Raw genomic sequence first — 26,463 nt, forward strand, 5'->3', positions numbered from 1 at the left:
GGTCTAGAGTCTACTCCCTGGGAGGGGGGTTCTTGCTCCACTGATCTCTGTGGCTCTTGACTATACCCTCTGGAACATATTCCTTGTCTGTCACCTTCCGTGGCTACTTTTGAAGATATGGCCCATGTTGGTAGCTGAATAATTGGTAGTTTGAATAATTTCAGTCCCCTTTAATCCAGGCTGGTGGTACTTCACACATACAACTCATTTAAAACTTAGTGGGCTTTCTATGTATCTGATAATAGTCTATTCCATACTCCAAATGACACAATTGTTTTGTGACATCTCTCTAGATTTTATTACTGGTATTTCTGAATTGGGCTTCTGTGGGATCTCACTCTTAAGTTTCCAAGAAGTATTTTTTGTCCAGAGGTCAACTAGACATCACTTTAATTCTTGCAGAGGTCTTTATAAAGTGCCACTATGAAACACAGATTACTGTTTTTCCAGCCTCTAGTAATAATTTCCCATCATTTCCCCAGACTCACTATGTTTGCTTGCCATTTTCCCAGTTTCCAACCACTCCCAATTTCAAAGCCAATGTCACAAATTTTAGGGTTTTGTTAAAGGCCTAACATCTCACTTTCAGACACCAATTTCTGTATCAGTCAACTTTTTCTGCAAAACAAATTACCCCAACACTTAGTGGCTTAAAACAGCAGCTATTTATATATCTCACTGTTGTGTGGGTTAGCAGTTTTGACTGAGGTCAGCTGGGTATTTCTTCTGGTCTTAAGGGAGTCCACTTATCTGTTGGTGGTCAGCTGCCAAGTTGACTGGGTGCTGGTTTATTTCCGATGGCCGCGGCTGGGTTGGCTAAGTGCTGCTACACATGATCTCTCACATTCCAGCAGGCTAGCCCAGGGTATTTGCTGGGTGCCTGGGCAGAGCCCCAAAAGAGACAGCCAAAGCATGCAAGGCCTCTGGACATCTAGGCTCAGAATTGATGCACTGTTCCTTCTGTTGCAATTTATTGGCAAAAGAAAATAATAAGAACTTCCCAGGTTCAAGCAGGAGATACAAAGTCATATAGCAAAGGGTGTGGATACGGAGAGGAATAAGGATCATGGCTATTTTTACAATTTGCCATACCTCCTCAGAGGCTACCCTCATCACAAAGTGAAAATTGCAAATTTTATGTGACATATGTACGTATCAAAAATATATAGTTTTTTTCCCCTGTGAGTTCTGTATGTTTTTAAATGAACTGTTTCACACATACTACATAATTTATGCAGTATAAATGTAGGGTGTAAAGAATAGTGTGCTTTTGTACCTACCACCCAGGGAAAGAAATGCCATTTCATCAATATATTTTAAACTCCCTGTATGCCCCTCCCAACCTAATATTCACTTCTTACCTAGACTGTGTAGTTCCTTCCTGTCTTACCTCCTTCCATCAGCTCTACCTACTGAAGCCAGCATGATCCTAAAAAACAAAAATCGAATAATTCCTGTGCTTAAAACTATTCAGGTGTTTCCCATTGACCTTAGAATAAAATCTAAATTTATTTATAGAGTAGGCCCTTCGCCATCTGGCTCCTGTTTACACTTCATGCCTCGTTTTTGCCATTCATCCCTCAATGTGCTATGCTTATTCTCAAAACAGATCATTGAGATTTTGCCAAAGAAAGTGGCTTCCATAGTTCCATGCACTTCCTCTTTTGGAGCATGTGTCACTCTTGTTATTGGTTGTTTGCTTCTCTGTCTCCACTCTTAACTTGTCCCCACCTGGCTCTGAGGGTGAGGATCCCAACTGACTCCACTGCTGTATCCCTCTGGAGCCAAGCACAGCAGCTGGCACCCAGGATGCTCAGTAATAGTTGAATGGATGGATGAATGCTAGGCTCTGAGGACAAAGAGAAGCTTCACAAAAATGTCCTAGCCTATGTGAAGAACAGATATATGGAATTAATAAATCGATCTCTCTGCTAAGCCAACAGCAAATGTAGGACTAGGGTGGTGGGTTTGAGTTGGCTTATAAGTTCCACTAGGGGTCACTGTGGCAATGCCTCGGAGTCTCTCTTAAAAAATCATGTTATTTCCATGGAAAGACCCTACCTACTTTGAATGGAAATGTGATTTTTCAAAGGTGGGATCGGTTTTCTTTTGTGTTTTAATAAGCTCCCCATTCACTCCACTGGAGAGAGCTGTATGTGAGCCACCTGTGAGTCTGAAGGACTTAGTAACCCCTGCTGGTGCCCACTTTATGCCTGTAGTGGTTCTTCAACTTGGAACCACCATAACAGCTTTCACAAACATGATTTAATTTATCTTCCACATCAGCTGTTGGCAGCCAGGATAGAGATTGTTATTATTTCCATCTTAAAAATGATATTTCTAGAACATTAAGTAATTTTCCCAGGGAATCACAACTGGTACCTACCTAAGCAGGAACTTGAATCTGGGTCTTTCGAATACAAGTGTATTTGTTCACTAAAAATATATTGAGTTCTAGGCTCTGTAAAAGATGATAGAGATGCAAAGACATGCCTCCCAAACTTAATGTCTTAGAAGCAAAGACTGTCAAAGTGGAAAGGAACTTTGAAGATCACCTAATGAAGTGTTCTCAACTCGGATGTGTGTAAGAATCACCTCAAGAGCCTGTTAAAAATGCAGATTTCCTGGACTTTGCCTGTCCTCCACCCTCTTACAGTCCAATTCAATGAATCTGGGTGGACCTTGGAATCTGAATTTTTCATAAGAACGTCCACATTTACCTGAATAATTCTGATGCAAATAGGCTGTGGGCCACACTGAGAAACATTGATCTATTGGTTTCATCCTTTCATAATATAAAGGAAAAACTGAGGTGATGTGAGTCCCTGGAAATGTTCCAGGGAGTAAAATATTCCACGTAAAAGGGAGGCTAACCCAGGAACTGATAATGAGCAACGTGAAGTAATGATGCAATGGAAAGAGCACTCAACTGAGAGCTGGGGACCCTGGGTTTACCATCTTGCAGCTGAGTCACTTCATTTCCATAAGCTGGTTTTCTCAACTGTAAAATGCAGGACAATACATACTTCATAGGCTTATTGTGAGGACAGGCAATTCAAAAGATTTGGAAGAGGACTGGCACTAGGGACATTTGATAAAGAGATTAACAGGATTGTTTTGAATGCTCTTTCTACTTTATTTGTCTATTCTCTTATTTTTATTTTTATTTTCTTGGCTGGGCGCAGTGGCTCACGCCTGTAATCCTAACACTTTGGGAGGCTGAGGTGGGTGGATTGCCTGAGCTCAGGAGTTCAAAACCAGCCTGGGCAACACGGTGAAACCCTGTCTCTATTAAAAAAAAAAAAAATTATCCAGGTGTGGTGGTGGGCACCTTAGTCCCAGCTACTTGGGAGGCTGAGGCAGGAGAATTGCTTGAACCTGGCAGGCCAAGGTTGCAGTGAGCTGAGATCACACTACTGCACTCCAAGGCTCCATCTAAAAAAAAAAACCAAACAAAAAAAAAACCAAACAATTATTTTCTTGAGACAGAGTCTTGCTATCTTGCCCAGGCTGGAGTGCAGTGGCACAATCATGACTCTCTGTAGCCTTGATCTCCCAACTTCCCCAAGCCCAAAAGATCCTCTCTCCTCAGCCTCCCAAGGAGCCCACACCACAGGCATGCACCACCTCTCCTGGCTAATATTTGTATTTTTGTCTCTCTATGTTACCCAGGCTGGTCTTGAACTCCTGGGCCTCCCAATGTGTTGGGATTACAGGCATAAGCCTCCATGCCTAACCTGTTCTATACTTTTAAACAAGTACCTGCAATTGCCAGGCACTCAGCTAGGAACCATCTCACTTATATGAAGTATATGATCTAGTATAGCAGATAGCCATTAATTATACAAATAAGAAGTAATAATTATAGTTATTATTATTCTGAGACAAACTCTCACTCTGTCACCCAGACTAGAGTGCAGTCGTGCAATTCTGGCTCACTGTAGCCTCAACCTCCTGGGCTCAAGCAGTCCTCCCACCTCAGCCTCCTAGCTGGGACTGCATTCACACATCTCCACAACCAGATTATTTTTCACTTTTCTGTGGAGACAGGCTCTCACTGTTGCCCAGGCTGGTCTCGAACTGCTGGCTTCAAGCGATCCTCCTGCCTCAGCTTCCCAAAGTGCTGGGTTTACAGGCGTGAGCCACTGTGCCTGGCCCAAATAAAAAATTATAATTGTCATATATGCTACCAAGGGAAAATACAGGGTGTGTCTTGAATAATATGAAGACTTGAACCTAGTCTGCAGACAAATAAAATGTCCCTGAGGAAATGACTCAAAGGATGAGTAGGATTTCGTCTGTCAGAAATTCCACATGAATCAGAAAAGAGCTTGCCAAGAGCAAGAAACGAAAAGACAAAAGGCCAGCATGGCTGGAGTGGAGCGAGCAGAGGAGAGTGGCACAAGCTGAAGCTGAGGATGGTTATTATTTCCAGAGAAGCCCTTCTCTTTCTCTGATAATTATTTGAAAATCTTGATCTTTTCCTCAACTCTTTTCTGTCAATGTTTTTCCATTTTAATACCCAAAAGCCTTATTATACTAACATTTCCTCAAAGCTAATATACATTTTTCACTATTTTGACATTCAGAAATAGGGATGGTCTAATAATACAGGTTAAAAAAACTTCCTATTTAGCAAGTTGTTTCAAACAGGCATGTAAGTTGAGCCCTCACAAACTTACCAGTGCTCGGAAAATACCTATTCTAATGTCATCATGTAATTATTTACACTTGTAGCATAATTGCATTAAATTTTAGTTTGTTTTAGTTAAACTTGGAACACTGCTATTAAAGTGACTTCAAAAATTCCTCTACTGATCCAGAAGTAAAACAAAATATTATAGTTAGGAGGTTCTGTTTGTGGGGAAGATGAAACAGATACATTCTACCCTGGCAATTGTAAAACCTGGACAGAATACACAGAGCAGGCATTTGAGGACTCTGTCTTCCTGTTACTTGGCCCTGGATACATGCAGTCATGCGAAGTACATAGCAGAATGGGGTAAGTGAAACCTCGGGTTTTTAGTGAGAGGACCTAAAAGGGGAGCCTCGGGACTGTAAAGTTTCAAACATCATGGAGACAAGCCCGGGAGAGCAATGCCGTAATTCCTGGGTTCACCTCTGAGCTGTGCACGCATGGATCTGATACTAAATAGCATACCGTAGACTTGAGTACTGAGGTATGGGATAAAGGGATAAACCACTATCCAGATCCAAGACTGCCCACTGAGTATGCACAACTGAAAGAGGTCTGAATAGCATTGAAAGGCTTTGAAAACTGAACTGACATTTTAACCACAGCCACAAAGACAGGTCACAGTTTGTGGCCTGTATCCAGCTGGGTCACTTGCATGCTAAAATGAAAGTATGAATATTCTCCATAAGATTTAAACAAGATCTAGACATGTATAATATTCAGAATGTTTAGTATTTAATCCAAAATTACTCAGCATACAAAGAACCAAGAAAATCTCAATCTGCATGAGAAAAAACAGCCACCAGATGCCAATGAAGAGAGAACATAAGTGTTGAAATTGTTAAAGACTTTAAGCTAGGCATTATAAAATGCTCCAAGAAGTAAAGGTGAACACTCTTGAATGGAAAGTATCAACAAACAAATAGAAGACATAAAAAGAAATCAAATGGAAATGTTAGAGCTGAAAGTATAATAGCCAAAATAAAAAACTCACTGATGGACTTAATGGCAGAATACAGATAACATAGGAAAGAGAAAACTTGGGTGACCTTGAAAATAGACCCGTAGAAATTATCTAATCCGAATATGAGAAAAAGATTTTTAGAAAATGAGCATGGCCAGACATGGTGGCTCATGCCTGTAATCTCAACATTTTAGGAGGCCAAGGCGGGAGGATTACTTGGGCCCAGGAGTCCAAGACCAGTCTGGACAACATAGTAAGACCCTGTGTCTACAAAAAAGAAAATTATCTGTGTGTGGTGGCATGTGCCTGTGGGTCTAGCTACTCAGGAAGCTTTGCCAGAGCACAGGAGATCAAGGCTACAGTGGGCCATGATTGCACCACTACTGCACTCTAGCCTGGGCAACAGAGTGAGACCTTGTAGAAAGAAAAGAAAGAAAGAGAGAAAGAGAGAGACAAAGAGAGAGAAGGAAGGAGGGAGGGAAGGAAAGAAGGAAGGAAGGGGAAAAGAAAAAGAAAAGGTCAACTCAGAATTCTACATTCAGTGAAAATATACTTCAGGATAAAAGTAAAATAGCTGCATTCTTAGATGAAAGAAAATTAAGAGAATTCATTGCCAGGAGACTTGCTCTAAAAGAATTTCTAAAGATATTGACTCAGCAATCAAAAGATTTCCCACAGGAAAAAAAAAAAAAAAAAAGGCCCAGGCTTAAATGACTTTCATGGTGTATTTTTCCAAATGTTTAAAGAAAAACTTACTCCAATCCTATACAAACTCACACATAAAAATATAGAAAAGGAGGGAACACTTTCCCACTCATTCTATGAGACCAAAATTATGATACCAAAACAGACAAAGATATCAGATAAAAAGAAAACCACAGACCAACATCTCTTGTTAATATAGATACAAAAATCCTCAACAAAATATTAACAAACCAAATCCAGCATCATGGCAAGTGAGATTTATCCCAGGAATGCAAGGTTGGTTCAACATACAAGAATCAATCAATATAGCACACCATGTTAAGAAAATAAGGGGTGAAAACCACATGATCACCTCAGCAAAGGTAGAAAATGCATTCTACAGATTAAAAGCATTCAACAAACTAAGAACAGAAGGGAACCTCCTCAACCTAATTAGGGTATTAACAAAAAAACCTTCAGCTAACATCATACTTAATGGCAGAAGATTGAAAGCTTTTCCCCTAAGATCTGAAATAAGACTAGAATGCCTTCTCTTACCACTTCTATTCAACATTTTACTGGAGATTCTAGCCAAGTCATTTTGGCTAAATAAATAAATAAAAAGCATCCAGATTGGAATGGAAGAAGTAATCTATTTTCTGATGTTATGATTGTCTATATGTAAAATCATAGGGAATCCACAAAACACACTATAGAGACATTAAACAAGTTTAAAAGGTTACAAGATTTAAGCTCAATATACAAAAATCAATTGTACTTCCATACAGTATAAATTAAGAAAAGATTTCATTTACAATAGTATTAAAAAACCACACAAAGCCATTTATATGAAATGCCAAGAATAAAAAAAATCCACATACATGGGAAGCAGATCAGTGGTTGCCATGAGGGAGTGACTGCTAATGGTACAGGGTTTCTTTTTTTCTTTTTGTTTTTTTTTGAGACAGAGTCTCACTCTGTCACCCAGGCTGGAGTACAGAGGTGTGATCTCAGCTCACTGCAACCTCCTTTTCCCAGGTTCGGGTGATTCTCCTGCCTCAGCCTCCCAAGGGGTACAGAGTTTCTTTTTGAGGTAAAGAAAATACTCTAGAATCAGATATTTGTGATGGTTTTGCAACCTTGTGAATATATTAATACTAAAAATCAACTAATTGTACACTAAAGGTAGATTTTATACTATACGAATTATACTTCAATTTTATAAAGAAGACTATACTTAAGGAATAAATTTAACAAAATTATTATGTACAATTTCCTAGCTCTATCTGCTGAAAGAACCTGAGGGCAGCAGCATCCCAGTCACAGTAAGCACACCAGCACCCAAATCTTGGTTTCTGAATACTCTTTTCCATTAAAAGGAACCAGCACTCCTTGGAGAAATACCTGATTCTGGGACTGGGGCTGGGAAAGAAAGTACAAGATTACCTGCAATAGCTTATAAATAACAAAGTATAGAATGAGAGGAGTAAAGGGGACATATCAAAAGGACACAAGAGCCATATTGAAGAGGTTAGTCAACTTGTGTTGGCCAGGACAACTGCAGAATAATTTGAGCATCAAATAAATAGTTAATTATAATTCATTCAATAATATGTATGAACTCATACATATTGAGATAAATGAATAAGTTAATAACTGGGACAGAAGAGAAAGCTCTATATTACCAGAGAATGCCAATAAGTAGTAATAACCTACCAATTAATAAGTAGAAAATACTTTTTCATTAACTTTATGCTGGAGGAACCAGGCATACATAATTTATACCAAGTACTGAAAATTAACACCACCAGCAATGGGACAAATCAACATACTATGCCTCCTGACATGATGCACTGAGAAGAACAAAGAATTATTCCTGTTGTGTTCCTGCCAAAGTTGCATCTACTCATGAGGAAACATCAGACAGACTCAAATTGAGACATTCCAAAAAATAACTGGCCTGTTATCTTCAAATGTGTCGAGATAGCAGAGAGTAAGCAAAGATTGAGGAACAGTACCAGATTGAAGAACACTAAAGAGATATGACAACTAAACACACAAATAGTCCTGGATAGGATCCTAGATTCACAACACATTTAAATGGTACAATCAAGAAAATTTGAAGAAGGTATGTGAACTCGAGGTATTAGTATTTTGTCAATGTTAGTTTCCTAATATTGGTGGTTATATTGTGGTTTTGTAGACGGTCTCTAAGAATCTTATGGGTGTACCTTATATTTCAACCAGGAAAAAGAAATGCTTCTAAGAACCTTAGGGCTGGCTGGGCGTGGTGGCTCACACCCGTAATCCCGGCACTTTGGGAGGCCAAGGTAGGGGGATCACTTGAGGCCAGGAGTTCGACACCAGCCTGGGCAACATGGTGAAACCCTGTCTCTACAAAAAAATACAAAACGAGCTGGGCATGGTAGCATGTGCCTGTAGTCCTGGCTACTCAGGAGGCTGAGGCAGGAGGATCACTTGAGCCCGGGAGTTCAAGGCTATAGTGAGTCGTGATAATGCCACTGCAATCCAATCTGGCAACAGAGCAAGACCCTATCTCTAACAAAATAAAAAGACTTTTAAGACTGTTGTACCACCACCCTGAGTCTCAGCCCAAGTGAGAGAAGGGCACTTCTTGGGAAGAAATATAGATATGTTTTTTGTCTAATGGAAAGAACTCCAGTAAAATTTATAGGAAATCCTCAAAGGTTTTAAGATAATTTTATCAATAGAAGTACTGCCCATTTGGGCTAAAGAGACAGAGACAATACAAAACAGATACCTTTGGGTTCCTTTGTCAGTTTCCTAATGTCGCTGAAACAAATGACCACAAACACAGTGGCTTAAAACAACACATATATTGTCTTGCAGTCCTGGAGTTCAGAAGTCTGAAATGGGCTTTACTGGACTAAAATCAACGTGTCAGCGGGTCTCTGTTCCTTTTGGAGGCACTAGAGGAGAACCTGTTTCCTTGCCTTTCCAGCTTCTAGAAGCTGTTCACAATCCTTGACTGGTGGCCTCCTTCTTCCATCTTTAAAGTCAGCAATATGGTGTTAAATATCTTTAAATCTTTCTGACTTTGCTTCCATTGTCACATTTCTTTCTGTGACTTTTAAGGACCCTCATGATTGCATCGGGACTACCAAGATAAACCAGCATAATCCTCCAATGTCAAGATCCTTAACCTAATCACATCTGTAAAGTCTCTTGTGCCATGTAAGGTAACAGTCATGGGTTTTGCGAATCAACACATGCACATCTTTGGAGGGAGGGCGTGATTCTGCCTACCACAGTCCCTAATCTTCTCTGGTCAGAACAGCTTCTATGGGAAGGCTACTCAGTTGGAAAGAGTTTGTGCAAGGTAGGAGCCTTGAAGCTTAATCTTCAAAACCTTCTGGGTAAATGCCTCTGGTAGTAATTAAGAATATGGAATCAGGATCCACATGACCTGGGTTCAAGTCCCTTCTCTACCACTTACTATGTATGTTGATTGAGTTGATGTTACAGATTGGGTTCTCTAGAAACAGAGGCTCAGATGGAGTTTGAGGTGCAAGATGTTTATTAGAGATCAACATCTATGAAAAGGAAAGGAAGCAAGAAAAGGGAGAGGAAGAAGTCAAAGAGGCTTGATGAAGCCTTAATCAAGGTGGCAGGCATGCTGGAGCTAGTATTGCCTGTAAGAGTTTTCTCACGATGGACCAAAATGGCTAGGCCTTGATTCCCTCACCTTGCTCCGTTGCTGGATTAGGGTTGCCCCAGGAAGGAAATTTCCCTAGGCAAGGCTGCTCTCTGCTATAGGATAGACCCTAAAGCAGCTGACCGCTGGAGACTCTTCTGATCACATTCCCTGCAGCTGTGCAACAATTGTTTGAAGGGGGATCTGCGTGGTACATCTCCATGTCTACACAAGCAGTGGTGTGCTGGAGCTGGCTCACCCCAGCTCGCAAGAATTGATTGTTAGCATCTTTATCCAACTGCAGTCAGTGATGACATATTCTCATGTTGAAATCAGCCACTATGGGAGAATTGACACCACAGAAATTGGCAAATGCCACAAATCAGAATTTTAATTTTTTTCCTAGACAGCTGGTTTACAGCACACCTCAAATGTGGTCCACAAGTGATTAACATTGAGTAGGTTATTGATTGTCCCTACAACTCAGTCTTCTCATTGGTAAAGTGGGGCTAATAATACTATAAGAATACTACTACTACCTAGGCTGTAAGGTCAGCATGAGAATTAAATGAGTTAATACATATAAAATACTCTGGACAGCAATTAAATGAGTTAATATATGTAAAATACTCTGGATGGCCCCTGCCACACAGGAAACACTCAGTAAGTATTAACTGCTGTGTTTACTATTGCCATTGTTATTACAATTATTACCACCTTAAAAACTTCCACTGGATTTTCATAGAAGAAAAGCACCTAAATTTCTTAGTATGGCATGCAAAGGCCCTTCGCAATCTGATAGTTTCAAGCACAAGGAACTTCTCGTCATTTCTGGAACTCAAACTGTTTTCCACCTCCAAACCTTGTCACGCACAGGTACCTTCTGCCAGGAAAGCCCACTCCTCCCTTGCCTGTCAACTTCCAATTTTTTTCATGCTTTTGAACCAGCACACATTATCTCCTCTCTGAAGCCCTCTCCACCCGCTAGATGAGGGTTCCTTCTTCAGTGTTGCCATTGCACATTGCACAACCCTCAGTTACTCTGACAGCACTTTACTGTGATTACTTGTTTACATATCTGTCTCCTCCTTTGAGTCCAGGATTGGATCTGCTATTTCTCTGTGTAGTCAGCACATTAACATAGGTGCTAATAAATATTTGTTGAATGAATGAACATTGCCTGGGAAATGATTAAGAGGGGGGAAATAGAGTAAGTAGCCTAATAGGCTATAATAATAGCAATATTTTTGTTTGCCTAAGTGACTCTAGGTATATTGTGTAAAGCAGTGACATCAGGACCCCAGAGTTTCAGGTTCTGTAAGTCCTAGATTTGTCATACACTCACATCCTGACACAGTCCTACTCATCCTTCAGATGGCTCAGATGTCACGCCCTCTGTGAGGGTTTTCCTGCCTGCTGCCCTCTTGCCGCTCTTTGCCTGTGCAGCTATTCACACACGCAAAATTGGCTCTTCTGTGGGGATCCAGTGGTGTTTGTGTATTGTCACTCCATGGTACAGAGAGGTGGATATTTTAGGGATGTTGTCAGCATGGTGTTAACAATATTTGGGGATGGTCACAGCCTTAGACCTGTGAATTCATCGCTCACCTCGCCCCCGCCTCAATTTCTCCCAGTGTGATAGGCACAGTGGAAACACCTTCACAGGGTCGCGATTTAGTGGAGGGCGGCTGACACTGATGTTGCAGGAAGCCCCCACGCATTCCGAGGAGCTGAGGGCTAGAGAGCGAGGTGAGGCGCTTCGAAACAAGGAAGGAAGCAGGGGGCGTGGGGCGAGACTGGGTGGCAGAGGCGACTGACCGGGGCCAGGGGGCGGGGCCTGAGCCGGGAGGGGGCGGGGAAAGGGGCGGGGCAGGCCAGGGCAGGAGCGGCTGGCGCCGCGCGGCCAGGACTGTCTGAGAAGTGCGCTAGCGCTGGCGATGGGTCCAGGGGCGCGGCTGGCGGCGCTGCTGGCAGTGCTGGCGCTCGGGACAGGAAACCCAGAAAGGGCTGCGGCGCGGGGCGACACGTTCTCGGCACTGACCAGCGTGGCGCGCGCCCTGGGGCCCGAACGCCGGCTGCTGGGGCTGCTGAGGCGGTACCTGCGCGGGGAGGAGGCGCGGCTGCGGGACCTGACTAGGTGAGGGCACGGCGAGTGGGAGCGACCGAGGGGCCTCAGTGGGAGACACTGTGCAGCAGCGTGGGGTGACTCAGCTTGAGTGTGACCCCAGGCTCATTGTCATGCTGCGTGGGACTCCAGACCCACTGTCGCACCGTGCGACTAAGACATTGTGGCGTGGGGTGGGGAGTGGCTCTGAGGGCCATTGTGACCCCCCAGACCCATTGTCACACTGTGTGGGACCCCGACACTCCGTGGCATGAGGTGTTGGCGAGGGTTGAGTCACACTGTGTGGGACTGCAGACTCCATAACACACATGGTGGCACCACCCCCCCCCATATCCAGCGTCACACAGCAAGGTTGAGACACTGTGGAAGAGCGGGGTGGGGTGACTCTAGGACCTCACAATGTGCTGTGCAAAGCTGTGTGATCCCCAGGCCCTGTGTCACACTGACACAGACACAGTGGACGGTGCTGTGACAGAGACACTGTGAGAGTGAGATGGAGAGAATATGGTGACGCTTTAGCTATGCAAGTATTGACCTTTCAAGGGGCGATCGTGAAACACCGCATGACCTAGTGAGCTGAAGTTTAGTGTTAGGAGTCAGGTGACAGTCTTCCACCATATGTGAGATTTACATGTCATTGGCACTGGATGGGCACGATGCTGTGGATATCATACTCTGCATGTGAGTGATGCTGAGTAACTGTACAGGTCGCTATATGAATAATGCTTCAGTTCATTAATTCATAGAACACATATTTTTGAGTGCCTACTAAGAGCCAGGCAGTGTTCCAGGTAGTGGGGATAAAATGGTGAAGAAGAGCCAACTCTGCCCTCAAGGAGTTCGGGTCTGTAGCACCATGACTGTGAATCAGAGATGTCCACTGCCCTCTATGTCTTCAGTTCTTCCTTCTCCTTACACATGTAGAAGCTCTCTAAATACTAAATAAATGATAACTGAGATGTTATATGTGTGTCAACATATTTGATATCAAAAAAGCACTGTGAAAAAACATACTTGATGCAGAAGATACTGAGTATAGCACACAGCAGTGGATGCTCAGCTAATATTGTTTTGATATACAATCAACAAACTCTAGTGCTACACACTGTGGCATAAAAGATTGTTAGACTTGGGATGCTGAGGCACCATAGTCATGTATCGACTTTGGCAGTGTCCAGCTGAGAAAAATGAAAGATAAATGATTGTATATGATACCATCTGTATGAATATGTGCTGCGCCTTCTCTGCTTGGGACATGAAGAAGCCTACAACACTGACAGAGTGGTTATGACCACGTCACTATTTGGATATATTAATATTGTACTTATATCACGTGACCTCCTTCTCATTGAGCTAAGATGGCACAATGCACTGCTTTTAAAACTTTGCGTGAGTGTATGTGATAGTAATACTGATTCTGGGGTGACATGAGAAGAAGGTATGTGGAATGGGGAGTGACTCTGAGGTCCAGTGTGACCCCCAAACCCATTGTCACCCTGTGCAAAACTTTGAGACCCCATGACTGTGAGAGAGAGCTATGTAGAAGAAAAGCATTTTGTGGGTGGAAAGTATTTGTGAGAGATCTTGTTAATAGTGACTGAATGAGCTAATTTGGTGCTTGTCCTTAAGTATGTGGCTTGCATATAAACAGCTTGAAATAGTGTGACAATGTACAATATAGGTATGTATTAATTTTAACAATAAATGAAGATCATTTCAATAATTATTGTCACTTTTTGGTATAGCATTGTTGTCTAGTATTCTATGGGTCCATGCTGACTGAGTCAAATGTCTTCTTTTTGTTCATAGCCCAGAGTCATTGGAGTCCAAGCTTATTGGTGGAAATAGGAAAGACTTTTTTCTGCTTGATTTCAGTGCCCAGCATGCTCCCTGCTACCCATGCTTGTTTTCATACCAGTAATTTCTTTCTTTGGGTAGCTCAGATGGAGATGGGAGTGGGGGGTCAGAATCCCTGTGCTGGTCTTTCAGGTTACATTCTCAGAAGAGAGCACTCAGAGCATTTTGGCCAAAGCAGCTGGCCAACCCCACTGCGCCATGCTGGTCTCTTTCACTGTCTTTCCACCATTATCATTGCCACAACTTTGTCGCAGCAGGAGGTCTCATACAAACCGTATCTCATTTGATTCTCTCTCACACACGGTGCTTTGAAATAGATTTGTATTACACTGTTAACTGTTGAGAAATCAGTTAAAACCCAAGAAAACTAAAGTCTAGTTGCTTATTCAAGATTGTATTAATAAATCTAACAGGTAGCAAATCCAGGACTAGGATACAGTTGTTTTGACTGTTTATCCAACTTTTTTCCTATTATGCTATGTTATCCCTACTGCTTCTTTTATCTGTTATACCAAGACATAGACCAGGCTCCTAACTAATTGAGGTTTTACTAGTGGCCACAGTACATGGTGGTTAACAGTAAATTCAGGAGGTTAACAGACCTCTATTTGAATCATTGGCTCTGATCTGGGACAAGTTACTTTACCTCTTTGAGCTTTAGTTTCCTAATCTTTAAAATGATGATAAACACAGTACCTATTACCATAGGGTTATTGAAGAATTAAGACTACCATGTAAAAGTATTTATCATTATGCCTGGCATGTAACAATTGCTAGACAAATGCTAAGCCTTTATGCTTATTATTTTATTTTATTTTATTTTATTTTAAGACAAACTAGTGAAACTAGGCCCCACTTTTGGCTCTGAGGATTAACTAGGATTGTGACAGCCTAGATAAAAAACAAATCAGAAAAGTTCCCGATTATTTTCTCAGGTGACTTACGAACATTTAATTTTGTAGTTTAGTTTGATATTTTGAAGACTGGCATTCTATCATTCTGTTCTCTAGTGACTGCTCTAAAACCCAGTGAAATGTTTGCTTTTTAAGAGACAGGGTCTTGCTCTGTCACCCAGGCTAGAGTACAGCGGCTCTATCATATCTCGCTGTAACCTCAAACCTGTGGCTCAAGTGATCCTCCTGCCTGAGCCTACCAAGTAATTAGGACTACGGGTGTGCACCACCATGCGCACCATGCTTGGCTAGGGCTTTTTTTGCTTTTGTTTTTGTTTTTGTTTGGTTTGGTTTGGTTTGGTTTGGTAGAGACAGGGTCTTGCTCTCTTGCTCAGACTGGTCTTGAACTCCTGGCCTGAAGTGATTGATCCTGCCTCCTCGTACTCCCAAAGCGTTGGGATTGCAAGCATGAGCTACCGCACCCAGCCTTTATGTTTGCTTTTTAAAACAAGAATTTTGGCAGTTCTTGCTAATTTTTCTATACTCCCAATCTGGTGATTTTATGTAACTTGAGAGGCTGTTTCCAAGGCTCGGTTGAGATAGAAAAATGCCATATTCTTGAGGTTGGAACTACTCGCTACTCCAAGTTAATGAATAAAAATTATACTTGTTATAGTATATATATGGTTATATGCCAGCATGGTACATATACTAGTTATGTATATAAAGAGAGTTTACCCTAGCTTTTGTTGTTGCTGTTTTTGTAGTTTAAAATACCACCAAGAGTGAAAGAGAAGTGTCAGCAGCAATTTTTTTCTGTGCTAAGGATTAAGCATTAAGAATGTCCCAGAAGAACTGAGACAAAACCATTTCTGAATTCCAAAGGCAAAACATATTGAAGTGAAATAGCCCATGTATTGTGGTTGGATAACCTGCCCAGGCTATGTTTAATGCAGGGATTGGGTTGCAAATTTTATGTGCAGATTCTTGAAGGAAAGGATCTGATTTTCCATTCTCAGCAGTATTTGTCAAAGCAAAAAGACATTTAGGAAACCCTGAGGTTTGAATTCAGCATCCAGTAACTCAGTTTCCAGACTCTGGAAACCGCTGTGTGCTCAGAGGCTGGGCTAGGGCCAACTTTTGGATTCTAAGCCAACCTCAGTTATCAGTTGAGAGATTTTTTTCTTTGTGTGACAGAAAAGTGGCATATGTAAACACTGGACTGAATTGATGTGCTGCAATAGAGATCAAACCCTGACCTAAACAAATCAACCCCAAAATGCAAGGAGGGGTGCTAAGAAAACAAGGAAGTAGATAGCACGTTTGATTTGATGCATGACTTGGGGCAAATATTCACCTCTCTGCTTTACCATTTTACCTTTGTGCCTCAGTTTCCTCTGATTCCTGTTAAACATTAGTCCTCAAGCTAATGAGGAATCTGTTTATTCAGTTGTGGAAGGGGTGATCAGAAGAAATAACAGAATGTGCATGCTGAAAAGATCCATAGAAATCTTCTAGACTAGACCAGTTCTTTCATTTTATGGATGAGGAAACTGAGTGATAGTTGGAGGCTGGGTCAGAATAAGTCTCGGGTCTTCCCCCAGCTCCTTCCTATCCAGCTGTCTTATAGAATCACTGCCCTCTCAGCCTCAGTTGTTCCTGGACACCTACTCTTTAAGCTGGACTCAAGCCCAAGTCTCCGCTTGTTAAGTTTTTTCATGTAGCAGTGGAATATCTTTCCCTAAGTAGTTCCATATGGAGCCAAAGCAGGAAACAATGGGTAGTAAAGATCCCACACCCTGGAGGCTGGTTTCATTTCAAAACCCTAGAGCTCCAGCTCACAGACTGCCTTGTCTTTGGGATCAGAGACACCCTGGGACTTGACAGGCTTCCCATTTCCCCACTGGGAGACCCAGGTCCAGATTCTTGTTCCTTAGTTTATGTTGAATTAAACATTCGGCTCCTTGGAAGCCTCAAGACTGTCATCTTCTATTTCAGGCTTCATTTCATAGTTGAGGACCTCACTCTTTAGAAATCCTCAGATCGGACTCTGCTCCAAGGGGTTGAAATCCTACCACCCTGCCACTTCCTCTATTTTTCACTTTCATCTCTGTCTCCTTGCAGAAGTTTCCCACTCTTGCCAAAGGACTCATAGTCTCCTGTGCGCTTGCACACGTTCATTTTTTTTTCACTTTGCACAAACTCTTTTTTCTTCTACTTCCATTCTTGTTATACTGTTTTTGAAGTTAATAATTTTAAAACGAGGGGGAAAACTCTTAGAGAGCAGGAATAGTACCCTTAATGTGTCCTGTTATAGATAATAAATTTCAGTACTATAAATTCCATTGGTGTTTTAGAAATGGAATTAACCGTAGTATACCAGCATCTTTTGCCTATATGAACACTGTTGAAGGACACTGGAGAAGGGAAATTAACTAGAAAGATGATCACTTCAGGCCCTATCATTTCTGCCCTTTTCTGCAATTGTTGCCAAGCTAGAAAGGTTGAAAGTGTGCTGGACAATCCCACCTCTTATTCCGCTTTACAGTCATCACCACTTCCTAAACTCCTTCCTTGAACCCAGTCCATTCTCCGTCGCTGTCGTGGTTCAGACTCTCCTTGTCTTGTGCTTGCAGTTTTGAAGTGGCCTCCTCCCCACCCTCTCACACATTTATATATGTGAACAAGTCATAGTTTTAAACAGTACCACTCTCACTTAAAGCCTTCTCTAACCTTCTCTGGCCGAATTAATCATCCCCTCTCTGTCCTCCCCACCAAGCCTTGTTCTTAAATCTGGTATTGCATCTGTAATGTAATTATTTGTATCTTCCTTACTCACTAAACTGTGGATCCTTGAGACCAAGATTATTTCCTTATTCAGAATTTTTTCCTTAGCTCCTAGCAGAGTATTCTTTATTCATTCTTTCATAGAAATATGTATTGAATTTAGGTACAGAGTGATGAGAAAAAAAGTTATTTTCTTATCCGTGAAATCCTTGAGTATTGGACCCCATCTTGCTTTTGTATCCCTAGAATCTAGCATGGAGTCTGACATCTAGCAAATAACTAGTGTAGATTGACTTACTACAAATATATCTCAAGCCTCTGTGCCTTTGTACACTAATGGTTCCTGTTGGCTTGAAAAATACTCTTCTTCTCTTCTTTGTTCTAGCTCCTTAAGAAACCATATAGCATAATCAGCTGAGAACTCAGGTTTCGGAGTTGGTCAGACTTGGGTTCCATCCTGGCTTTGCCCTTTACTAACAGTGTGGCTTTGTTTCTGTTTCCTCTCCGTGGAATGGGTAAAATTAAATCTACACTAAGTGTAGGTCCGAAGGTGGGGGGCGATTAAATGAGACAACCTATTTACAGCGCTCAACAGGCCAATACATGGTAGGAGCTCAATAAGTCACAGCTTTCAGTATTTTAACAAATCCTTTCAGATTCAGATCAAATGCCATCTCTTCTTGGAAGCCTTTCCTTCCCCCTTCTAACTCCCACCTGGGTGAGCTGCCCTGCCTGCACAGCTGCAGCATTATATGCTCACTTCTCTCATAGCAGAGACGTCCCCAACCCCTGGGCCAGGGACTGGTACCAGTCCGTGGCTGGTTAGGAGGCGGCCCCCCCGCCAGCAGGAGGTGAGTGGTGGGCAAGGGAGCATTACTGCTTGAGCTCCGCCTCCTGTCAGATCAGCGGCGGCATTAGATTCTGATGGGAGCGTGAACCTTATTGTGAACTGTACATGCGAGGGATCTAGGTTGTGTGCTCCTTATAAGAATCTAACTGGTACCTGATGATCTGAGGTGGAACAGTTTCATCCCAAAACCATCCCCCAATGCCCCTGGTCCGTGGAAAGAATTGTTTTCCATGAAACTCATCCCTGGTGCCAAAAAGGTTGGGGACCACTATATAGCACACATCACAGTGGCTATAATTAATTCAATAGTGTTTTTGAGTTTCTACCAGATACTAAGTATTGCATATACAGTGATGACAGGAGAAAAAGACTTTGTGATCCCTTTGAGAGCTGGACCCTGTCTTGCCTTTATATCTCTAGCATGGTGCCTGATATACAGTAATTGATTAATATAGACTGACTCATTCAATGAACAAAAGAGCAGACCTACTTTTGTTGTATCTATAGTTTTCATATTCTTTGTGCTTGCATGGCTTTTTGGTTGGACTATTATGTGAATCTCAAGAGGTTCAGCATGTCAATGTTAGCTACTCTTAATGTACACACACCATGCCAGCCTTCCCTAGGTGTAGTGGTCGTATCAGGAGGTGAGATCATTCTACTCCTTTCTTTCAGATTCTATGACAAGGTACTTTCTTTGCATGAGGATTCAACAACCCCTGTGGCTAACCCTCTGCTTGCATTTACTCTCATCAAACGCCTACAGTCTGACTGGAGGAATGTGGTACATAGTCTGGAGGCCAGTGAGAACATCCGAGGTAATGAGGAGGAGGGCTGGAGGGTAAGAGAGAAGATTCTATCTCCTGACTGGTGGTAAGGAGAGAGATTCTGTTGGGGTGTGATTTCAAAGAGTAATGGAGTAGGTGGGTATTACTTAATATCCTTAGCTCTAGCTAGCACAAAGAATTAGCCCCCCTTGCTAATCGGTTTGTATGATTATACATTATACATTATACAATCCTGTGACGAAGTACAAGATAAATCCTTCCATTTATATATGTATAGAAAATAACCGTCTTCTAGTAGTTTCTGTTTCATTAAATTGTCACTACAGTGTCATCTATAGCAAGGTCACTTTCCCAATTTATTCTGCTTTGTGCTTTAAGAAGTTTGTTGACGGCCGGCCCGGTGGCTCATGCCTGTAATCCAGCACTTTGGGAAGCTGAGGTGGGCTGATCACTTGAGGTCAGGAGTTCCAGACTGGCCTAACCAACATGGTGAAACCCCATCTCTATTAAAAATACAAAAATTACCAGGATATGGTGGAATTACATGCCTGTAATCCCAGTTACTCAGGATCTGAGGCAGGAGAATTGCTTGAACCCGGGAGGCAGAGGTTGCAGTGAGCCAAGATCGCACCACTGCACTCCAGCCTGGGGCGACAGAGTGAGACTTTGTCTCAAAAAAAAAAAAAAAAAAAGTGTTGACTTTTGGGCTGGGCGCAGTGGCTTATGCCTGTAATCCCAGCACTTTGAGAGGCTAAGATTGCTTGAGCTCATGAGTTCGAGACTAGTCTGGGCAATATAGCGAAACCTATTAAAAATACAAAAAATTAGCCAGGCATGGTGGCACATGCCTGTAGACTTGGGAAGCTGAGGCACAAGAATCGCTTGAACCCAGAAGGTGGAGGTTGCAGTGAGCTGAGATTGAGATTGCACCATTGCACTCTAGCCTGGGTGACTGAGCAAGACCCTGTCTCAAAAAAAAAAAAAAGAAGTTTGTTGATTTTTGGAAAGCTAACAGTGAGAAGAGGCTGGGTGCGGTTGCTCATGCCAATAATCTCAACACTTTGGGAGCCTAAGTTGGAAGGATCACTTGAGGCCAAGAGTTTGAGACCAGCTTGGGCAACATAGCAAGACCCTGTCTCTACAAAAAAATTTATTTAAATTAGATGGATGTGATGGCGTGTGCCTGAAGTCCTGCCTACTCAGAAGGCTGAAGTGAGAGGCTCACTTGAACCCAGGAATTCAAGCACGAGCTATGACCATGCCACTGTACTCCAGCCTAGGCAACAGAACAAGATCCTATTTCTATTAAAAGAAAGAAAGAAAAGAGAAGAGAAGAGAAAAAAAAGAAAAGGAAAGAAAAAGAAAAAGAAGAGTTGTTTCCCTAAAGAGCAAGACTTCTGGAGACATACAGGATAGGACAATATAATGAAGCCGTGTGCCTTAATTTTTATTCCTCATTCACTCGTTCTGAATGTTCCTCATTCAGAATTGCATTAAGCATCCACCCTGTGCCAGGAACTGTGCTTGCCTCTGGGAACACAAAGACAAATCCAACTTGATCTCACTAAATATTTGAACAGGTGGTCATGCCTTGCATGTATTAAATGCCCAACTCCTGTTTCTTGAATGGCAGGTTGATGTTTTTACTACTTTTACAGCTCTGAAGGATGGCTATGAGAAGGTGGAGCAAGACCTTCCAGCCTTTGAGGACCTTGAGGGAGCAGCAAGGGCCCTGATGCGGCTGCAGGACGTGTACATGCTCAATGTGAAAGGCCTGGCCCGAGGTGTCTTTCAGAGAGTCACTGGCTCTGCCATCACTGACCTGTACAGCCCCAAACGGCTCTTTTCTCTCACAGGGGATGACTGCTTCCAAGTCGGCAAGGTAACAATATTCGAGAGAGGACCAGTTGCTTGGCTCTGGTTTCTTATGGATGAAATAACTGTGTCCCGATTGCTTTTACTTCTTTTTAATACTTACAGTAAACTTGGAAATTTGATATTTCCATTTTCAGAGAAAGAAAACAAGATTCAGAGAAGGTAAATAACTTGCCCTAAGATTATGCAATTTTAAGTGCAGAACTAAAGCTTGAACCCAGTCTTGACTCCAAATCTCAGGGCCTTTCCATAGTAATAAAGGTGTTTATATGCTTAGGACACTCTTGAGATTGAAAGGGGTGTTATTAATTATGCTAGAACAACAGACATGAACTGGGAAAAATGGTCCTTTGGTCACCCTAACTATAGCACCCGGCCAGTGCCTGAACCCTTGGGTAGAAAGGGAAATCAGGGGGTCAGGGACACAAGGTTGGGGAAAAGGATAAGAGATGGTGATGGAAAGGTAGGATCATGGAAACAGCCTCCTGAGACTTTCTGGAATCCAATACAACATTTCCTAAGCATTTAGAAATACAAAATTAAAGTAGTGTCCAAAATCTAAGGCCATTCGCTTTAACATTACTTGAGGAAATAGACTTCAGGAACACCCCCCCGCCCCATCTGAGGTCTTTAACTGATCTTTGATTATAAGTTGTAATCACACTTGAGATCATTTTGTAATATACTCTTTGCCAGCCTTTGCCATAAAAAGCAATGGAGCAAATCCATTTTACCTTTGAAGGTGTTTATTGCAGTAAGGTGTATTTTTCCTGACACCTACAGTATTTGTCAACAGATCTGGGAGTGGGTCTTATGTGTCCTGATTCCAAATTTTGGGAGTCAGTCTTCCAAATTAAGGCAGAGTGGGCTGCTTGAGTCTCTCTACTTACCGTTTTCTCTTTTCTGGGATCCTGAGCGGAATCAGAGCTCAATCATCATGTTCATGGCTGATTTAAATTTAAGCCAGGTAAATAGTTTGATGTATGGTACTAACATATTCTTCATTAGTGAGGCCTTTCTGAAAGTAAAGCCATATGTTGAAAATTTAGTAAGTCACTTCCTGGAAGTCTTACTGGCAATCTTTCTTTCTGTATTTATTTACTTATTTTGAGAGAGAAAACTTTTCAAATATAAGAAAAGGACATAAAATAATATAGCAAGCAATTATATCTATCATTGTCATGAATATATGTTCAGATTTTGCTATGTTTGTTTCATTTTTTAAAATATATATTTTTTAAAAAAAACATGTTACATACAGCTAAAACCCCACTCATCCTCCTTACCACTCACCCCACCCCTTCTGCTCCACCCTTGCCCAGGTAGCCGCGATCCTGAACCATATAGTATATGCCCTTCTGAGTCCAGCTTCTTTCACTCAGCACATTATATCTGTGGAATTCATCCATATTGTATCATTTGTTAGTAGTTCATTTCTTTTTATTGCTGGGTAGTATTCCATTCTATGAATATGCCACAAACTGTTGATCCAGTCTTCTGTTCACAGATTCTTGGATTGCTTCCAGTTTGGGCTACTGTGAATAAAGCTTCTGTTAACATCCTTTTATGTCCTTCTATGGACATTTATTCTCATTTCTCTTGGATGAATACCTGGGAGTGGTATTGCCAAGTCACAGAATAAGCTTCAATAATTATCAACATGTGGCCAAATTTGTTTCATCTATACTTCCCCAATCCCTTCCTCTATGGATTATGAAGTTTCTAGTTTATGAAATTCTTTTTTTTTCTTAGGGTTTCGCTCTGCCATCCAAGTAAGTACAGTGACACAATCATGGCTCGCTGCAGCCTTGATCAAGTGATCCTCCCACCTGGGGGGGCTCAAGTGATCCTCCCACCTCAGCCTCCCAAGTAGCTAGGACTGCAGGTGTGCCCAACCATATCCAGCTACTTTTTAAATAAGGGTCTCACTGTGTTGCCCAGGATGGTCTCGAACTCCTGGCCTCAAGTGATCCTCCTGCCTCAGCCTCTCAAAGTGCTGGGATTACAGGCATAAATCACTGCACCCAGCCTATCTTCTGAAATTCTTAATTGTCTAATTCCATCATCATGCTATTGTGTCTGTTGACTCTTGCTCATGATGGATTATTTCCTGATATAGTTTGTCATGTTTGGGAGCTTATTTTCAGCAGGACATTTTCCCCCTAAGAGAATCCATGTGCCCAGAGTTGTGGGAATATCCCTCCAGAGAGTTTTGGGTGTTCTTCTTCCAGAAACTCTGGTGCTCTCACTGGCCTTCGATCCATTTTTATATTCATTTATTGACATAGGAGTTCCTTAACCATATGAATATTGCAGATTCAAACCCTATACTCACAAGAAGTAGAGGCTCAAAATTGAGAATATTCTTACACAGAGCTAGACAGAAACAAACAAATCTTCTTGTCTCATTAAGGCAGCAGGCAAATTTTTTTCTGGTCTACCTTTTCTCCTAAGGTGTAGTTTTTTATAGAATCCAATTTCATACAGGTGTCTTAGTTCCAGTTCCTGGGCTTGCGGCAGGTCTAAGAACGGCTCATCTTCTATCCTCATATGGGCGTTATAACCCAAGGTTACTGAACACCAAGGTTACTATGATTAACACCCACCCCCATCCTAAGGAACGTCAGCATCTGCTCATAAGCTTATGGTTTGGGCTTTTAGCCCTTTTTTGTTTCTGGTACCTGATATTTTCTGTTTTTTTATTTCTTGAAAATATATAATACAACACTTTTTATAGTATTCAAAGTGTCTGAATTTGTGTTCGGAAGGATTCCAGTTATTTCAGTCTACCATATTGCTGGGACTTGAAGTTATTCATAGAAATCTTAATTAAACAAATTAACTTGTCATGAAAAGTTCAGTCATTTTTAGCATTTTTTAGCTCAACCTTTTTACAAATAGGACTTGAGGTGCAGAAAAATGAAACAACAGGTTAATGACAGACTTGAAGGAACAATGATTTATTATTTAGGCTGCAGAACTGCAATATCTCTAGGATTTTTCTCTGTCAGGAAGTTACACCCTAATTAGATCATTTTGTAATAGTTCTTCCTAGTCTGTAACTTTACAATTCCATGTTGTCTCCAGTATCAACTTCCAGGAAATTCCACTTGCAGCTCTGGTATTCTAGTTAACTGTAAACTATGAGGAGACAGGAGCTATGTCTGGTACATGTTGCCATGTTGCCGGCGTTCCAGCATTTAATACAGAACAGATCCATTGAGCTTCCATAGTATTCCATGTCTACCTTCGTTATGGTGTCTAATGCATTGTGTTACAATTATTGGCTTACTCACGTGCCCCTTCTTGATTTAAGCTCTTACAGGACAGGGCCACCAGGCGCATAGGAAATACTTAGTAAATATTGAATAAATGAATGAATGAATGAATGTAATCCATTCTTCACATTGCTACCAGCAATATCTTCCTAAAAATATGATATTCAAGACTGTAATTTGCTTAGCCGGTGCTGCTGTTTCAAGTTTACTTTTTGTTTCTCTTCACCCTAGCTACAGCCACGATGGACTACTTGAACACATTCTTGCTTTAGATTTCTGTTTCTGCCATTCCCTCATCTTAAAATGCTTTTCTTCCAGTCTCTACTCACCAAAATCCTTTTCCTTCTTCAAGGAAGGCCTGTCTCAGATGCTACCTCCTACATGAAGCTTTCTGAGATTCCCAAGTCTCTTCCTTTCTCTGTGTCACTACAGGATAGTATGCATTTTCCTTGGAGCACTCATGACATTGTGTCCCAAATTAAAGTTAGTTGAGGTCATGTTCTCTTCTCCTTCAGATTATAAATTCCTTAAGCATAAGAACCCTTATGTCTCCTCTTCACCTAATACAATGCATTGTATATAGTAGATGCTTAATAAATTGAATTAAAATGAGTTTGAAATTAAAATCTGCCTTCTTGGATTCCAAAGGTCCTCTTATTCTTTGAATTGTCATTTTCTTTTTCTACCTGTGGAATAAGGCTTTAGCGATGGTACTTGTGTTCTGTGTAGGTGGCCTATGACATGGGGGATTATTACCATGCCATTCCATGGCTGGAGGAGGCTGTCAGTCTCTTCCGAGGATCTTATGGAGAGTGGAAGACAGAGGATGAGGCAAGTCTAGAAGATGCCTTGGATCACTTGGCCTTTGCCTATTTCCAGGTAAGGGAATAAGTGAAGCTCACTTGCTTTTATTTTACTAAGTGAAATCCTTTATAACTGCTTTACAATTTCTAAGCATTTTCACATCTTCATCTGTTTCATCTTCCCAGTAGGACCAAATGTGAGTCAAGCAAGGAAGTTATTTTATCATTTCCATGTATCACATGTGAGGAAACTGAGTCTCTAAAAGACTCTTAACTTGTCACAAAGCTTATAGACCTAGGATTAGACTACAACTCCAGTGCTCTTTCCAATGCATTGACTACTTTACAATCATTATTTCCCATGTTTGTCACCTGTAGCAGCAGCTGCTTTATTCCCAAATGGTTAGTGGGTTCACAGTAAATGTAGATCACTCTTTTGTGCTCTCAGCAACTCATAATTCATCGCAGATATTACCCATGATATTGCCATGGACAAAGAAGTTTGATTATGAGCTTTTCCCATCTGCAGTTGAGTCCCACTGTAATGTGACTCGTGTCTGGTTACAGAGGTGGAGTCACTGTTCTGTAGTGCCAGCCACAGTGCCTCCTCCAGGTGTTATTTTTCCATGGCACTGTTGATCTACTTACTCCCTGGTGTGCCTTATGTAGAAGTTCATTTCCCTAAATAAAGCAGCTGCCAATAAACAAAACTAACCAATAACTGGGTAAGGTATAGCTTTTGTATAGCTAACCCCATTTCCCACCCGAGTTGTACAGTCTTCAAGGGTAGGCTGCAAAAATCTCCATGGAACCAGTTCCCTAGAGTTTCCAAAACTAGTAAACCATTTCTGCTCCCTACCTTTTTTTTTCTTTCCCCCTTTTCTTGAGAAAGGGGAGGAGGATGTGGGTGGTCCAAACCCATGTGTTGCTGCCCAAACAGATTTACTTTCAGTGCAGCAAACAGTCCTGTTCCTTTCATGGAAGTTCCTGGTGAATGGATCTTTGTTGTAAAACTGTGTCTGTGTTGGCCAGGTGCGGTGACTCACGCCTGTAATCCCAGCACTTTGGGAGGTTGAGGCGGGCGGATCACCTGAGGTCAGGAGTTCGAGACCAGCCTGACCAACATGGAGAAACCCCGTCTCTACGAAAAAAGAAAAAAACAAAAATTAGCTGGGTGTGGTGGCACA

General features: G+C 41.7%; 1 protein-coding gene and 1 long non-coding RNA gene across 4 annotated transcripts in view; one reads left to right on the plus strand and one right to left on the minus strand.

Moving 5' to 3' along the window:
• Nucleotides 1-873: 873 nt before the first annotated feature.
• Nucleotides 874-12,211, minus strand: LOC116269724. The gene is made up of 4 exons (XR_004177446.1): nucleotides 12,120-12,211; nucleotides 11,629-11,757; nucleotides 1,362-1,429; nucleotides 874-960 (listed from the first exon to the last, which is right to left on the minus strand). It is a non-coding gene; the product is annotated as an uncharacterized LOC116269724 (long non-coding RNA).
• P4HA3 (prolyl 4-hydroxylase subunit alpha 3) overlaps nucleotides 11,902-26,463 on the plus strand; it is a 44,149-nt gene continuing 29,587 nt past the window's right edge. For 2 of the 3 annotated variants that reach the window (XM_003910404.5, XM_031653134.1), the window contains exons 1-4: nucleotides 11,902-12,157; nucleotides 19,208-19,350; nucleotides 20,979-21,202; nucleotides 25,203-25,352. In XM_003910404.5, coding sequence (XP_003910453.3) covers nucleotides 11,958-12,157; nucleotides 19,208-19,350; nucleotides 20,979-21,202; nucleotides 25,203-25,352 — 717 coding nt within the window. In that variant the 5' untranslated portion in view covers nucleotides 11,902-11,957. The other variant, XM_031653133.1, reaches the window with a different exon arrangement.

This window comes from Papio anubis, chromosome 12 (genome assembly GCF_008728515.1).
Source record: "Papio anubis isolate 15944 chromosome 12, Panubis1.0, whole genome shotgun sequence".
NCBI lineage: Eukaryota > Metazoa > Chordata > Mammalia > Primates > Cercopithecidae > Papio > Papio anubis.